Genomic DNA, 16,976 nt, shown 5'->3' with positions numbered 1-16,976 from the left:
GGACTGGCTGGCGGGTGACACACCTGGGGTTCCTGGGCCCCTCCTGGCCACACTGTCAGTGGGCCTCAAGCTCCCTTAGGGTATGGCCTCTGGAATAAAGTGAGCCCGCACCTCGGGAGGGGGCAAGCAGAGGCAGGAGCAGGATGGCAGGTGGCAGGCAGGACTGCACGGGGAGCACAGCAACTCCACTTCCTGTGGGCGAGGGCCCCGTGCCTGCCCCAGGGGAGGTTGCACAAACCTTCCTGCGCAGGCCTCGGGCTGCCTGCCTGCCTGGCCCGAGCTCCAGCCTGCCTCTTCCACTGGCCACTGCCTCCCACCCAGGGCTGGCATCCCTGCTTCTTGCCCTGGGTCCCAGACTGTGTCCTCCATCACCGCAGGGTCGGTGAGGGGCTGGGCTGGACACCAGGGCCCGCCCTCCCATCACTGAGCTCCACTCCTTCCTCATTTTGCTGCTGATTCTAGCCCCAAACAAAACAGGTTGAGCTTTTTCCTCCCCTCGGCAGCTCCTCTCTGGCTCGTGGCTGCCTTCTGAGTGCTGCAGACGGCGCCGGCTGGGAAGGGGGGCCTGGGCCAGCCCTGCCAGGACTGGGACGCTGCTGCTGGCGCCTGGCCCTCCATCAGACCAGCCTGTGGCAGGAGAGCGAGCTCTGCCGCGGCAGACGCCTGAGGATGATGCCCCAGCTGCACTTCAAAGATGCCTTTTGGGTGAGTGAGGATGGCTGGGGGCACTGAACAAGTGGAGCGGGCAGAGCTAGGCTGAAATCTCCACGCAGGTGATGGGATGCAGCTCCAAGAGGGGAGCTTTCTCATAAAACAGTGGTTGATTCTTGGTCTTAATCATCATGGAGGTGGCCCAGGCCCCCACCCCTTCTGGATTGGAAGGCAAGTGGACTCCGTGAATGAGGGTCCTCCTCTCTGCTGCCCCGGCTGTTTTCTCCTCTGGGAGACCTCTCCCCACAGCAGGAGCTCCTCAGAAGAGGGTAACACATGGGTGGGGGCTTGAGGAGGATGTGTGGGGCAGCAAAGGAGGGATCACAGATTTAGAGACCAGACAAACTTGAGTTCAGGTCTTGGCTCTGTTACAGGCTGGGCGAGTCATTTCTGTCTCTGAGCCTCAGTCTCTCCATCTATATAATGGGGATAAAATAGAAATCAACACACCAACTAATACATTGGATCAGCAAGGGGATCCAATGCACTAAAGCCCCCAGCACCTTGCCTCACTCCAAATGGTAATTCTGTTCCCCTCACCAAGCCCCTTGTCCCTTGCAGACCATAGGGGTCCTTCAAGGAGGCAGCCAGGCGGGCAATTGCTTGCTTACTTTCTTGAATTCAACACAGGCTTAAATCAAGTCATTTCCCCCATGAAATAAGGGCGCCCAGCCAGTGGTAGAGGTAAAGTGGCTTGGCCCGGGCCACGTAGCCTGTAGCCCAGCTTGGACCCCTGGATCATCTCAGCACTTTTCCAGCTGTCCTTCAACTACCCCTCTGCCCCTCAGCTCTGGCTGTGCCCAAGGCTCTGGGGAAAAGCTGAGACCTCTCTGGTTGGAGCTGGGGAATGTGGCTGTCCCGGGGTGCTGCCTCCAACCCTGAAGAGGACGCTCTGGCCCTCGGCTCAGCCGGCTGAGCCCCAGCCAACAGCCCTGCCCTCCCCGGGCCTTTTCCTGGGGCTGCAGCCAGGAGGATGAGAGCTACAGAGCCAGGCCTTCCTTCCCTTCCGGCCAGCTCCACTTGGGGCCTGTGGCCAGCATGTGAGTGTTCTGCTTCCTCTGCACTGACTGCACAGTAGGCAAAGGACCTTATGTGGGGAGGCCACCTTGTGCCTTTCTGGGCCTCAGTTTCCCCATCTTTACAAAGACAGTGTGGGCCCAGCCCAGAGAAGCCAATGGAGACAGAGCTGCCTCAGCCCATCCGGAGGACCAGGCACCAGGATGCTCAGGGCCCAGGCTGGCAGCTGGAGCCCTGGGGGATGGGGGATGTGAGTCACCACCTTGCTGCCCTGCCTTGGTGTACAAAGTTGGGGGAAGGGGTAGGGCCTGGAAACCCAGGCCACTCTGTAGCCCAGGGCAGGCCAGGACCCCTTGACTATTTTATCACTGAGACCTCTGTCCAGTCCCAGAGCCCCTGGGCCTGCCTTCCCTAGGGCAGAGCTGGGCAAGGAGCAGCCTCCATGGCAGGATCTGGGCACAGGTAGGGGTGGCGTATAAGGGAGCAGGGTGTGGCAGCAGCAGCAGAAGCAAACAGCCAGCCCCTGTGGAGCTTCCTGAGTGGCATCCTGCCCACACTCTGTGCTCGTCGCACCTCTGGGCTTCCTGGCCTCCAAGTGCCTGGTCTCCTCTGTGTCTGGCTCCCTGAGCCTGGGGTGGGCATATAGTTTCCCTAGGGAAGGCCAGAGCAGGAAGGGGAGAGAAGTAGCCAGTGGGAACCTCTCACACTGAGTCTGGGCCGATGCCCTGAAAGGTCACTGTAGGCATCACCTGCCCCAGGGCTCTGGATTCTAATACCTCTTCCTGATGCTCAGCCCATCCCAGTGCATAACAACTAACATTTGCTGAGCACGAAAGATGTGCCAGGTGCTGTTCTCCAGATGTATGCATATTCACTCATTCAATCCTTCAAACACGTGCTACTGTTCTCTCTCTTATTCAGATGGGGAAATTGAGGCACGGAGACATTAAGAGACTTGCGCAAGGTCACACTGCTGGGATTACACCCCTGGCAGGCTGGCTCCAGCACCTGTGTTGTCGCAGGATCCCTCTCTCTATCTGACATGTCATTGGATCTTTTGGCTTTGGGGTAAGATAAGAGGTAACCCCTCTTATCTTCCAGAGGGGTAAGAAGATCAGACAAGGTGGCTAGAACAATATTTTGAAGCTTCATTTGTAGACAAATCTGTGAAACAGAAAAGGCACACTGCCCTGACTGCAGGTGTTATATTAGGAACGGCCCAGCCAGCTTGGCCCTTGTCCGGGCGTTCCCCCACCCCAGCCCAAGGCACTGTCATTAAACCCTTCAGCCTGCCAGCACAGTGTTTAGAAATGACTGGTTTTTAGGCCGGCTGCAGTGGTTCACGCCTGTAATCCCAGCACTCTGGGAGGCCGAGGTGGATAGATCACTTGAGGTCAGGAGTTCAAGAACAGCCTGGCCAACATGGTGAAACCCTGTCTCTACTAAAAATACAAAAATTAGCCAGGCGTGGTGGCGTGCTCCTGTAATCCCAGCTACTTGGAAGGCTGAGGCAGGAGAATGGCTTGAACCCAGGAGGCGGAGGTTGCAGTGAGCCGAGATTGCGCCACTGTACTCTAGTCTGGGTGACAGAGCTGACAGAGTGGAGGGACCCTACTTTGGCTAAACTAGAAAGATCATGTTTGATATCACAGCTCTTCAGTTATTGGGCAACCTTACCTATACAGAACACGAGGTGGAGGAGGGGACCCAGCCCTGCTGTTTCTGGCTTTAGCTCACAGTAAGGGAGGAAGCAAAAGTGGTTTCTCAGGGGCCAAAGATGATTTCCCTAAGAGCTTTCCTTAAAGCTCATACACTACACTCCTAGGAGGTCTCCTAGCTTTTACTCAGGTCCTATGAGCTCTAATTTCACCCACAATTTTAACGAGCTTGGTCATGGGGTCTTTCAGCCTATAGATGTAGCAATTAGTGGCAGTCTGTACAGTACCTGATATACAGTTGGCGATGGATAAATGCTGATGGACCTGGACTATGAGAGGACGTTTCACAGGCAGCTAGCAGCCTGATTGCGAGGAAGGAGACAGAAACAGTCTGAAAAGCAGCTGTAATGGCACAGAAGTAGTGGGGACACTCAGCGTGGGAGCAGACACAGTCCTGTCCGTCAGTCGGCCTGTTTTTGCAGTTTTGTCAGGGTGGCCACACAGTATTTATTTACAGCCTGATTTTAGCTGCAGCTGAGTGTTCAGACGCACGCTGCTGTAGGAGTGAGGCAGGGCGGACCAGCCACAGGGGGAGGGAAGGGATAATGTGATTTCTGTGATACATGCAGATGATAAAGAGCATCACCCCTTGGCAGGAAGTTTGTAAATGAGCCTCAGAGTGGGACCTGTCAGTGAGACAAGGTTGAATCTGAGAATACCAGCTGTCCGAGTGGAGAGGGCGTTAGACCTCACGTTGTCGGGCCTGTCACTGAGTCTGAGGCGCTGGGAAGCCCAGAGAAGGAAGGGTTCTCCCCTTGCCCCCAGTTTATTATGGCTCCACTCCCAACAGGCGGCCAAATTATTACAAGAAACGTCTGTCTGTATCCTCTGCACAGGGCTCACAAGTGGGGTACTGGCTGAGGACGTGTTCATAGAATTAATGAATGGACAGTGAATGTCTCCATGGTCCATGTCCCTTCCTGAACCCATTTTTTACTTCATTTCACTTTTTTTTTTTTTGAGACAGAATCTTACTCTGTCACCCAGGCTGGAGGGCAGTGGCACAATCTCAGCTCACTGCAACCTCCACCTCCTGGGGTCAGGCAATTCTCCTGTCTCGGCCTCCCGAGTAGCTGGGATTACAGACATGCGCTGCCACGTCTGGCTAATTTTTGTATTTTTAGTTCAGATGAGATTTCACCATGTTGGCCTGGCTGGTCTCGAACTCCTGACCTCAGATGATCCACCCGCCTTGGCCTCCCAAAGTGCTGGGATTACAGTGGTGAGCCACCGCACCAAGCACTTCATTTCACTTTTGTTATATTCTGCAAATATCTGGGGAGTAGGGCTCTCTACTAGGTGGTCCACTCTGGACCCCTGAGCTTCTTCACCCTGCAACATCTAATCAGATGTATGAGACTGTCTTGACCTGAAGGAAGCCACAGTCCAGTGCCGGGGCTGGAGGAATAACTGGGTGGGGCAAGGAGTGCTCTGAGAGGAGCAGTATCTCAACTGTGCCATCCCCTCCCAGGACCCCCATTCCCTGCAACCTGTATGTCCATCCAGCGGCCTTTGCAAAGATGTCATTAGATATTGTTTTAAGAGGGAAAATCTAGTTCTGGACCAGATTCTATTGAGATCCACATCCTATCTCTTTTAGGGTAGTTAAAAGGAAAAGTAAGGACCTGGGGAGGCTGGGCCACATGCACTACGGTGACTGTCACCCACCCTTTGGGTGGGAACTACCAAGGGGGTATAGGGACAATAGGCCTGAACTTTCCCCTTGACATGTGGGCGTATCTCTCCTTTGAGGCTGGGCTTCGGCTCGATCTGGAAACCCTTGTGCCACACTGGGAGGAGCTGAGCCTCCCCAAGCCCATTTAACAGGTGACAGCACTGCGGCTGAGTGGGGCAGTGACTCACCAGCTTCACACAGTGGGACTGGCTGGGCTGGTCCGCCCCTTCCGTATGTGGCACTCAGCCGCCGGTGCCTTTTCCTTTCCCAGTTCTGAGACGCTGAGGTGCCCATTTATGAGGCTACAGAGAAGGGAACTGAGGGGCCCTACTTTGACCTGTCATAAAGCTGCCTGTCCCTACCCCCAGACCTGTTTACATGGCCTAGGGGCATCAGGAGAGCCTGCCATTTGCTGGGTACCTGTTCTATCCTGGGCATTTAAAGATATGTATATATATATACACACACTTTCTAAAGAAACAAAATCAACTAATATAAGATCCTAAAAGGAAAAGTGGGGAAATGGAGAAAAATAGGAAAAGAAAAAGCACCTTTAGTCTCATCACACAGCTGCTAATATTTTGCTGTGTTTGCGTAAGATTGCCTTTAATAGGTGCAAACATATTGTGTACATAATTTTGTATTTTCCCTCTCTTTTAAAATTTTTTTATTTTTGCAGAGATGAGGTCTCCCTGTGTTGCCCAGGCTGGTCTCAAACTCTTGGGCTCAAGCAATCCTCCTGCCTTGGCTTCCAGAGTGCTGGGATTACAGGCGTGGGCCACCATGCATGGTCCTCCCTCCTTTTTCTTCTAGTATTTTAAATTTTATTTTAAATTGTAGTGAAATACACGTAACATAAAATGTACCACCTTAACCATTTTTTTGGTGTATGGTTCAGTAGCGCTATGTTTGTTCACACTTTGCCACCCTCCCCTTTTTTTAGCGTAACTCACTCCATCAGAAACACTTGCAGGTGTGGATATGGGTTCCTCATTTTCAGCGACACCACTGTTCATGGCCTCACAGTTCTCTAGCTTGTGAATTTGGTGACCATGCTGTGATTTTTTTGCCCAGTCTCCCATTGCTGAACATTTAGGTTGTTGTCAATTATTTATTATTCTGGACAGTGACACCATGGGTAGATCTTTGACTATAAAGGTTTTTCACTTGGGGATTATTTCTTTGGGCAGAGGAGGCTAATGGCTCTTTTCCAGGGAAAGAGGCATTTCTGGGTGAAAGAGTGGGGCCCGTTCTCTAGCCATGGGCACTAGCAGTCACTTTGGGATCTCCCATAGTCCTCTGGTTGGGCAGGAGCTTTTTCACACAGGAAGGAGGAACCCCAGAATGGCCTGGAAGGGTCAGGGCCTGTGGACGGGGCCCTGCTGGAAACCAGAGCCTGCTCTGACTTTGTGGAAGGCCTTGCAGCCCAGCAAACTGCTGTGGCCTTGAGGGCCAAGGAGGCCAGGTGGCTGAGGAGTGGCCCTGGTGCACTCAGAGCTTGCAGACAGTGCAGGAGGTGGGAGAGAGAGGCCCTGGCCATCCTGCCACCAAGTACCTTCCCAGCACCTGTCTGGCTGCATCTGTCAGAAGTAGTGAGGACGGAGGCTCTCCCTTTCCTGGTTGGGAAAGCTCTTTAAGACCTGGTGTTCCCTGTAGAAAGCAGAGAGCCTAGCAGTGTGCCTGGTCGGCAACCCGTTGGGAAAAGTGGGGAAATAAGCATTTATACTGGCACTGGCTTGTTGTATTAACAACAAAAATCTGTGGACGGATGCACAGGGAGCTAATTAAAGTGGTTGCCTGTTGGGAGAATGAGAGAAAAGAGATGGATGAGGGATGAGGCTGAGCGGCTGTGAACGTTTTCAGGATTGACGTTTTTATACTGTTTGAGTTTTGAACCATATGAATGTATTAATTATTCAAAAATTAAATCAAACAATTAAAAATGAAAAAGAGGACATTTATTTCAAGTCCCATGAAGAATTTTTCCCTGAATCCCAGCTACTTACATCATCCCCTGAGGAGCAGCAATGCTGCCTGTTTGCTGAGTGCCCGTTCCATGACAGGCATGGTGCCATTCAGGCCACATGCCCCCAAACGCATAGTCAGTGTCTTCCTGACTGTGATGGGACCTAACGCATGGCAGGTCTAGGACCAAACGAGGGTCACCTGTGCAGGGTAGAGCAGGGACTCCCACCCAGGTCTGTCGAACTCTATTGCCCTCTGCCCCTGAATTCTAGAGAGTTTGTTCTTGCTTCTATTTTAATTTGTGTAGGATGAAAGGATGCCTCCCTACATGTTAACATTGGTGTCTATGGATTTGGAAGTAGGATTCTCTCCATCCCCCATCTAATTTTCTGCAAGTCAATACAGAGTACCTTTGTCATTAAAAAGAAAATATTTAAAAAGAAAACTAAGCAATTCCTGCTTTCAAGACTGAGTTGGTGTTTCTAGGCCAAATCTGTGGTTTGCTAGCATGCCCTTTTCCACACACTTGGTGCATTCTTTGTGGTACGTGGGCCTCTGGGGACCAAGAACTTGGTTCATCTGTGCCCATTTCACAGGACGTGGCCGGCTGCTCAGGTGTTAGAAGATTGCAGAGGTTTGTGGTCATGCTTGCTTTGCTTTTGTGATGCCTGCAGATGGTCACCGACAGGATTTGCTGGCTGCAGGGTTCTGGGTCGCTTTGGTGTTCTGAATTCAATTTTATTCTTGATAAAAAACAAGATCTGCTTGATAAAAAACAAGATCTGGAGCACAAAGATGACCCGCTTTGTGCTCCAGTCCCCAGGAACCCACATGCTTTTCCTGGCTGCTCCTGGCATCTACACAGAACTAGGGCAGCCCCTGGGATGGAGAAGGAGGGCCTTGCTTTGGGCTTTGAAGGGTGGGTGAGGATTTGAGACATGTCAGGAGGACAAACGGCACTCAACGTGGGAGGTACGGCACGGGCGAAGGTGTGGAAGGGGGTTTGGAAGACAGTTTTCTGGCCCAGAGCATTGTGCAAGGTGACTGGTAGGAAGGGAAGGCACGAGCTGGATTGTGAAAAGTCTCTGCCCTAAGTGGTGGCAGAGATACTTTCTTCTGCCTCTCTGCACCCTCTCTGATGGTGGCTGTTTCCTCTCATGCAAAAGAGGACAGAGGCTGCGGGCTGTGAGCGGGATGCCCTTCCTCCTCACCCAGAGCCTGGCTGACGCTGCAAACCACACGATGGAGGGAACTTTGGGTGGAAACCAAGACTGCCTCTGCTAGAGAGAATGATGCCCTGGGCCCTGGGCCGCCCACACCAGGACTTCCCTCTGGGTTGGCTCCGGAAGGTTCCTCCCTCACAGACTCAGTCATGCCCCACCCTCCAGGCTTAGAAGGAAATGGGCTTCTTGGGAGGCCGAGGCGGGTGGATCACCTGAGGTCAGGGGTTCGAGACCAGCCTGGCCAGCATGGTGAAACCCTGTCTCTACTAAAAATACAAAACGTTAGCGGGGCATGGTGGCGCGTGCCTGTAATCTCAGCTACTTAGGAGGCTGAGGCAGGAGAATTGCTTGAACCCAGGAGGTGGAGGTTGCAGTGAGCTGAGGTTTCACAATTGCACTCCAGCCTGGGCAACAAGAACGAAACTCTGTCTCAAAAAAAAAAAAAAGAAGAAGAAGAAGGAAGCGGGCTTCTTTGAAGCCTCACCCAGCCCTCACCCACACTTGCTGGGTGGCCTTGGAGAATCATTTTCCCTTTCTGAATCTCAGTTTCCTCATCTGTAGGATGTCAGGGTCATCATCACTTAAGATAAGGGCTTTGAGGATGGGGCAGCTCAGGGCAGTGCTAAGGGACCACCTCCTCCTGCTCACCATAGTGGGGTAGCAGACAGGTCCCAGGGGACCCAGATTTCTAATTGGATATGCACCCACAGGGTGAGCCTTATACATAGATCTTGCTGTTTCCAGAATGCCTTCTCCACTGATGTTCACCACTGCATGTTATACTCCACCACTAGAGAATCATTCCTTTGGTTTCAAGTAACAAGATGATCTATGTTATCTCACTTAATTCCAACAATAGTCCTGTGAGGTCAGTATTCTTATTCCTGTTTTACAGAGAGGAAACTGAGCCTCATGGAAGGGATGTGGGCCTGGGGGATGCCACACAGATGGATCGGACTGGGCTGGGCCTGGATACCACCTTCCCAGGTCTGGGTCAGACCCTTTGCAGTTAATGGGAGGGTGTGGTGGTTTGCTGAGGCCTGGCACACTGAGCAATGGGTGATGGAACAGGCAGGAGAGTGACAGCTCCTTCCGCTGGTGTTGACAGGCCACCCACCATTGGGCAACAGGAAGTGCCAGCTGGAGCCCTGGAGACCAGCAGCCAGTGTGGGGATGCGGTGGCCAGATGGAACTCAGGGCTTCCCAGCTGTGGAAACAGGAACGGGAAATAGCCACACTGGGGAGGAAGTGAGGGGGTGATGGGCTGAGGCAAGAGCATGGCTGCGTGGCTAGAGAAAGTGACCAAGGTGGAGAGTAGTTGGAGATAAGGTAAGAAATAGGACAGCGGCCAGGCGTGGTGGCTCACACCTGTAATCCCAGCACTTTGGGAGGCTGAGGTGGGAAGATCACTTGAACCCAGGAGTTCAAGACCAGTCTGGGCAACATGGTGAAACCACTTCTTTAAAAAAAAAAAAAAAAAAAGTACAAAAATTAGCTGTACCTGGTGGTGCACACCTGTAGTCTCAGCTACTTGGGAAGCTGGAGTGGAAGGGTCACTTGAGCCCGGGAGTTGCAAACTGTAGTGACTGTATGATCGTACCACTGCACTCCAGCCTGGGCAACAGAGCAAGACTCTGTCTCAAAAAAGAAAAAAAGAAAGAAAAGAAAAGAAATGAAGCAGAGAGCCAGATCTTGTAGGACTGTCATTCTAAAAAATCCCAATCCCCAGGCCACACCCCAGGTCAATTACATCCCGATTTCTGGGGGTAGGACCTGGACATCAGTATTTTTCAAAGTTCCCCAGTGCCTCCATGTGGAACTTTAGGTTGAGAGGCATCAACATAGATAATTGTGGTAATTAATTACCATTGCTGGCCGAGCGTGGTGGCTCATGCCTATAATCCCAGCACTTTGGGAGGCCATGGTGGGCGGATCACCTGTGGTCAGGAGTTCAAGACCCAGCCTGGCCAACATGGTGAAACCCTGTCTCTACTAAAAATATTTAAAAAGTAGCCAGGTGTGGTGATGCATGCCTGTAATCCCAGCTACTTGAGAGGCAGAGGCAGGAGAATTGCTTGAACCTGGGAGGCAGAGGTTGCAGTGAGCCAAGATTGTGCCACTGCACTCCAGCCTGGGCAACAAGAGCGAACACTCAACATCAAAACAAAACAAAACAAAAATTACCATTGCTGACAATAGGCATACATCTGGTTTTTACCATTTTCATGACCTCATTTGACTCACCTGAGTGAGCAGAGGTTAGAAGTTTTGGGGGTGGTGGTAATTATATGTAACATAAAATTGACCATTTTAACAATTTTTAAGTATATGACTCAGAGACATTAAGAACATTCACTATTTCCTGAACTGCTTCATCATCCTGAACAGAAATTGTACCCATCAAACAATAACTCCCCACCCCTTCACCACATACCTTGTTCTACCTCGATTCTACTTTCTAGCTCTATGGATCTGCCTCTTCTAGTCATCTCCTGTAAGTAGAATCAGATAATATTTGTCCTTTTGTGTCTGGCTTATTTCAGTTAGCATAATGTCTTCAAGGCTCATCCATGTCGTAGCATATGTCAGAATTTTCTTCCTCTTTATGACAAAATACTATTCCATTCTACATATATACTTTATTTTGTACATCCATTGATCCATTGATGACCACTGGGCTGCTTCTTTGAGCTATTGTGAATAACGCTGCCATGAACATTGGTGTACAAGTACCTGTTTGAAACTCTGCTTTCAGTTCTTTTAGATATATACCTAGGAGTGGAATTGCTGGATCATATGGTAATCCTATGTTTAACTTTTTGAGTAACTGCCAAACAGTTTTACATTCCCATCAGCAATGCAAAAGGGATCTAATTGCTCCATATCTTTGCCAACTCTTGTTAATTTCTGTTTTTTTTTTAAATCATGGCCACTTTAGGAGGCATGAAGTGATATCTCATCGTAGTTTTGATTTGCATTTCTCTAATAATTAATGATGTTGAGCATCTTTTCATGTGTTTATTGGCCATTTGTGTACCTTCTTTGGAGAAAGTCTATTTAAGACGTTTGCGGCCGGGCACGGTGGCTCAAGCCTATAATCCCAGCACTTTGGGAGGCTGAGGTGGGCAGATCACGAGGTCAGGAGTTCGAGATCATCCTAGCCAACATGGTGAAACCCCGTCTCTACTAAAAATACAAAAAAATTAGCCGGGCATGGTGGTGGGCGCCTGTAGTCCCAGCTACTAGGGAGGCTGAGGCAGGACAATGGCGTGAAACCCAGAGGTGGAGCTTGCAGTGAGCTGAGATGGCACCACTGCACTCCAGCCTGGGGGACAGAGCCAGACTCTGACTCAAAAAAAAAAAAAAAAAGACCTTTGCCCACTTTTGAATTGGTTGTCTTTTTATTGTTGAGTTGTAGGAGTTCTTTATCTATTCTGGATACTCATCCTTTATCAGATATATGATCTGTAAGTATTTTCTCCCACTCTGGAGTGTCTTTTCACTCTTTTGATGTTGTCTTTTGATGCACAAAAGTTTTTCATTTTGATGAATTCAATGTGTCTACTCTTTGTTTTGTTGCCTATGATTTTAATATCATATCAGAGAAATAATTGCCAAATTAAATATCATGAAGCTTTTCCCTATGTTTTCCTTTTAAAATTTTGTAGCTTTAGGTCTTACATTTAGGTGTTCAATTCATCTTGAGTTCATTTTTGCATATGGTATAAAGTAAGGGTCCAGCTTAATTCTTTTGCAGGTGGATACCCAGTTTTCCCAGTGCCATTTGTTGAAGTCTGTCCTTTTCTCATGAATGGTCTCAGCACCCTTGTCAAAAATCAATTGACCATATATGATAGGGCTTATTTCTGAGCTCACTATTTCCATTCTGTTGGTTATATGTCTGTCCTTATGACAGTACTGCACTACTTCAATTACTGTAGCTTTGTAGTAAGCTTTGAAATCAAGAAGTGTGAGTCCTCCAACCTTATTCTTCTTTTTCAAGATTGTTTTGGCTCTTCGGGGGCCTGAGTAGAGCTGCTTTTGTTGTTCCCATTTTATAGGTGAGGAGACTGAGGCCTGGACCCTCCTGAGTTTGCCCAGCCTGGACTGGCCACGAGTCCATGACAAACTCCTCATCATACTCCCACCCTGGGCACATGTAGGGAGACACTTGCTTTAGAGGGCCCCTGGGTTGTGGGCTCCTCTCTGCGATTGCTCTGCCTTCCAGCTCCCCAAGAAGGTCCATCTATGATGTCTCAGCTTCCTTGAGGCCCCACCAGCTTTCACTCTTCTTCAAGGAGGGTCTGGTGGGAAGGCCTGGAGGCTGGGTCACTAACTTCCTCAGTGGATCAAGAGAAGACCCTGCAAGGAATTAATGTCTGTCCCGGCCTCACCTTCCTGGATAAAAATCAGACTTCTGGCCCTGTGCAGTGGCTCATGCCTGTAATTCCAGCACTCTGGAAGGCCGAGGCAGGTGGATTGCTTGAGCCCAGGAGTCCAAGACTAGCCTAGGAAACATGGCAAAACCCAATCTCTACAAAAAATATAAAAATTAGGCTGGGCACGGTGGCTCACGCTTGTAATCCCAGCACTCTGGGAGGCCGAGGCAGGTGGATCACGAGGTCAGGAGATCGAGACCACGGTGAAACCCCGTCTCTACTAAAAATACAAAAAAAATACAGGTGTGGTGGCGGGCGCCTGTAGTCCCAGCTACTCGGAGAGGCTGAGGCAGGAGAATGGCGTGAAGCCGGAAGGCGGAGCTTGCAGTGAGCTGAGATTGCGCCACTGCACTCCCGCCTGGGCGACAGAGCGAGACTCCATCTCAAAAAATAAAAAAAAATATAAAAATTAGCTGGGGCGTGGTGGTGCACACCTATGGTCCCAGCTACTTGGGAGGCTGAGGTGGGAGGATCACTTGAGCCCAGGAGGTCGAGGCTGCAGTGAGCTGTAATCACGCCACGGCACTCCAGCCTGGGCAATAGAACACTTTTTTTTTTTTTTTTTTGAGATGGACTCTCACTCTGCCGCCCAGGCTGGAGTGCAGTGGCACAAACTCAGCTCACTGCAAGCTCCGCCTCCTGGGTTCACGCCATTCTCCTGCCTCAGCCTCCTGAGTAGCTGGGACTACAGGCGCCCACCACCATGCCCAGCTAATTTTTAGTACAGACGGGGTTTCACTGCATTAGCCAAGATGGTCTCGATCTCCTGACCTCGTGATCTGCCCGTCTAGGCCTCCCAAAGTGCTGGGATTACAAGCGTGAGCCATTGCGCCCGACTGGCAATGGAACACTTTGAGGACTGCAGTCACTGAAGCAGAAGGGATTCCCTTCTTGGTCACCTCCTGAACAATTGCCCATTGACCTGGAGCAGCTCTGAGCCCACTCTCCTAGGCATCAGGACCCCAGACTACAGGTGGTAGGAAGACCCAGAACAGCTGAGGATGGTTCAGGCAAGCAGAGCTGGGGGTGGAGGGCGGGAGATCAGCACAGAAGTCTGGATCAGTGTCCCTGGAGCTGCAGTGAATACTAAACACGGCCAGGTGTGAGGTCTGCACAGCACAGGGAAGCACAGGGTGTGGGTGGGGTGTTTGGGGATATCTGTGAGGATTCTCACTGACCCCGAAACCAAAGAAACAGGTGTGGCTGGTGCCGGGACCAAGGGAAGACCAGCAGCTGAGCCTGGGTCTAGGGTCAGAGCAGGAGCCGCTATGAAGCTGCAGAAATTTCATCCCAGTCCTCAGATAACTCCCAGTCCTCAAGGGAAGGAGCTTGCACTCAGGGTCTGGCAGTATTTTTGTTTTGTTTTGTTTTTTGAGACAGAGTCCCACTCTGTTGACCAGGCTGGAGTGCAGTGGCATTGTGTCGGCTCACTACAATCTCCGTCTCCTGGGCTCAAGCAATTCTCCTGCCTCAGCCTCCCGAGTAGCTGGGATTACAGGCGCCCACCACCACACCCAGCTAATTTTTGTATTTTTAGTAGAGATGGGGTTTCATCATGTTGACGGGACTTGTCTTCAACTTCTGACCTCAGGTAAGCCACCCGCCTCAGCTTTCCAAAGTGCTGGGATTACAGGCGTGAGCCACACTGCACCCGGCTGTCTTGATTTGAGTCCTACCTCTGTATAGGCTGAGAGTAAAACGTTAAATAATGGATGGTCCCAGAGAACACCAGGGTCCTCACACAGCCCAGCTCCCCAGGCCTGGGGTAGGGGGAGCATCTGACTCTACTTAGAGCCGTGTTTCTCCACCATGTGGCTGTGTGCAACATGTACACTGGCTGTGTTGGGCAGAGCAGAGCCATTTCCCGGACTCCAGCACAGAAGCCTTTACTTGGCAAGCGCCATCTTTGTCTCTCACTCTGACCTTGGAGCCCAGTGGCCCGCTTCGATCCTACTACACTCATGGGTGGCCCTGGGGAGCCCCTCAACTCTCTGAGCCTTTGTTCCGTGTCTGTAAACGTTGTAGTAGTAAACCAGCTTTGGTGGTTAGAGGATTGAGAGTGGAGACGTGCAGGTTAATGGCCAAAAAAGGATAAGGAGCCCCACCTGCCATCCCCTGCAGGTGTGGAGTCCAACTAGCCCCCAGGCGCGGAAGGCCTCGGGCTCAGCTCCGAGGCCCTGAACCTGCTGAGGCTGGCAGAGAGAGCCAAAGGGCCTCCACAGGCTGCAGGGGTCTGTCCCTGCCTTCAGGGAAGGACATGCACATAGGAGTGGGGCTCCCCTGAAGCTCTAGGGGCCCATCTCTGTCTCTTGGGCAAGTCCCAAGCCCAGGGGAGCCTGCCAGCCCTCACACCTACAGCAAATCACAGCCGCAAGGCAGGACATCCCATATCAGCCCTATAAGCGCTTAGGACTCCACGTGTTCTCCCCAACTTACGGATGTAAAAATCGAGGCCAGAGAGTGGGAGCCACTAGTCTAGAGAAGTGTCCCGGCTAGGATCAAACCCAATTCTCCTTGTAAACGCCCCTTCCCTGGGCTCCTCTCAGTTAACATGCGTGAATCCCCTCGGCTGCCCTTCCAGGAGCCCAGTGAGCGTCAAGTGCCCTGGGTGAGGCTCCTGCAGGTGTTGTGCATTTAGTCCTCAGAGCCCCTGGAAGTGGGTGATGCTCTCATCCTGATCTCACAGAGGAGGAATCTGGGCTCCGGAGGTTTGTGACTCATGCAGACTGTGTGGAACTGGCCAGAACCAGAACTCAGTGCCTGAGCCCTGTCACGCCCCACTGCCTGGACTCGCCGTGGGCCTTTGCTCCCCTGGGACACCCCTGGCAGGCGTAGGTGGTGTGGGAGGGCGATGCCTGGGGATGGGGATGTGCAACGACGGTGCCTGGACCACCGGTGCCCCTGGCTGGTCACTCACAGGCGGGAGCCGGTATGGCAAGGATACCTGCTCTTCCTGTGAAGATGGCTGGACCCCTCCTGGCTGGCTACAGGGTCAGTGCCTCCTCCAGGGCTCGGGGTCTGGGGTGGCTCAGCTCCATCCTCCCCTGCATCAGTCACCCTCAAGGGCCCACGGCCTCCCTTCCTCGCTTGCCCTCACCATCAGCCTCCTTCCTCGCCCACTGCTGGAACCTAGTGAGCCTCCGACTGCCAAATCAGCTTGGCAGGGGCGGTACAGAGCTGTGTGACCTGGACGAGTCACTGCTATCCTCACTTCCTGGCCTGCCTGTAAGATGGGACAGTAACAGCACAGTACTAACTTGACGGGGTTCCCTGAGGATTGGAGGGGATCCGTGAGAGCCCCACCAGGCACCGCCCCCACTCAGTCCCTCCCCCTGAACCTGGAATCTGGTTCCTATGACCTCCTGGGAAGGTCCTGCCCTTTGCTGTGTGTGACTTGGCTCTCCTCAGTCTGGCCTCAGGCCACCTTTACAGACGCCTGCTCCATCTCCCTGCACCTGTCTCTGCTGCCTTGAAGCAGGCTAGCACAGGAACAGCACTAGCACTGGACTTCCAGGCAGCTGAGCCTGAGGGGCGTGTCTCCATCTACCTCTGGCCGCCTTGTGTTTGCTCCTTGCCTCCTCTCTCACTTTTCTTCTCTTTTCTTTTTCTTTTGAGGCAGGGTCTTACTCTGTCACCCAGGCTGGAGTGCAATGGTGCAATCTCGGCTCACTGCAGCCTCTGCCTCCCAGGTTAGAGCGATTCTCCTGCCTCAGCCTCCGAGTAGCTGGGATTACACGTGCCCGCCACCATGCCCAGCTAATTTTGTATTTTTAGTAGAGACAGGGTTTCACCATGTTGGCCAGGCTGGTCTCAAACTCCTGAGCTCAAGTGATCCACCCCCCTCCGCCTCCCAAAGTGCTGGGATTTCAGGTGTGAGCCACCACGTCCAGCCCCCTCTCACTTTTCTGCATGTTTTGGTTTCATGACACAGGAGAAAGAAGTGGGAATTGGGCTGGCCCCATGAGAGTGCAGGAGGGGAAGCAGTCAGGGGAACTCAGGTAGTGGGGTGCTTTCCTGCCTCATCATTGAGAAGGCCTATTTAAAAGAACAAAGCTTTCAAGCCAGACAGACCTTGGTCAAAAAGCCAGACGCCCCACAACGTTAGAGAGAATCGCCTCTCTTGTCTTCACCTTCCTCATCTTCATGGCAGACAGTAGCTGCCTCGTGGTCAGTATTGCTGAGGGCAGGTGCCACACTCATGCGCAGTGTGTCCTTGTCCAGTGCCTGT

The 16,976-nt window shown here is 51.9% G+C and overlaps 1 protein-coding gene across 1 annotated transcript in view; it reads left to right on the top strand.

Moving 5' to 3' along the window:
- The first annotated feature begins 234 nt into the window (after positions 1-234).
- The window catches only part of PSTPIP1 (proline-serine-threonine phosphatase interacting protein 1), a 42,602-nt gene continuing 25,860 nt past the window's right edge, over positions 235-16,976 (top strand). Inside the window, exon 1 of the mRNA XM_032176130.2 lies at positions 235-705. Within this exon, the coding sequence (XP_032032021.1) occupies positions 670-705 (36 nt within the window). The 5' untranslated portion in view covers positions 235-669. The remainder of the gene's footprint in view (positions 706-16,976) is intronic.

Source organism: Hylobates moloch, unplaced genomic scaffold (assembly GCF_009828535.3).
Source record: "Hylobates moloch isolate HMO894 unplaced genomic scaffold, HMol_V3 SCAFFOLD_14, whole genome shotgun sequence".
NCBI classification, from domain to species: Eukaryota; Metazoa; Chordata; class Mammalia; order Primates; family Hylobatidae; genus Hylobates; species Hylobates moloch.
Note: the sequence above shows the minus strand (reverse complement) of the source record. Positions and strands in the feature narration are given on the sequence as shown.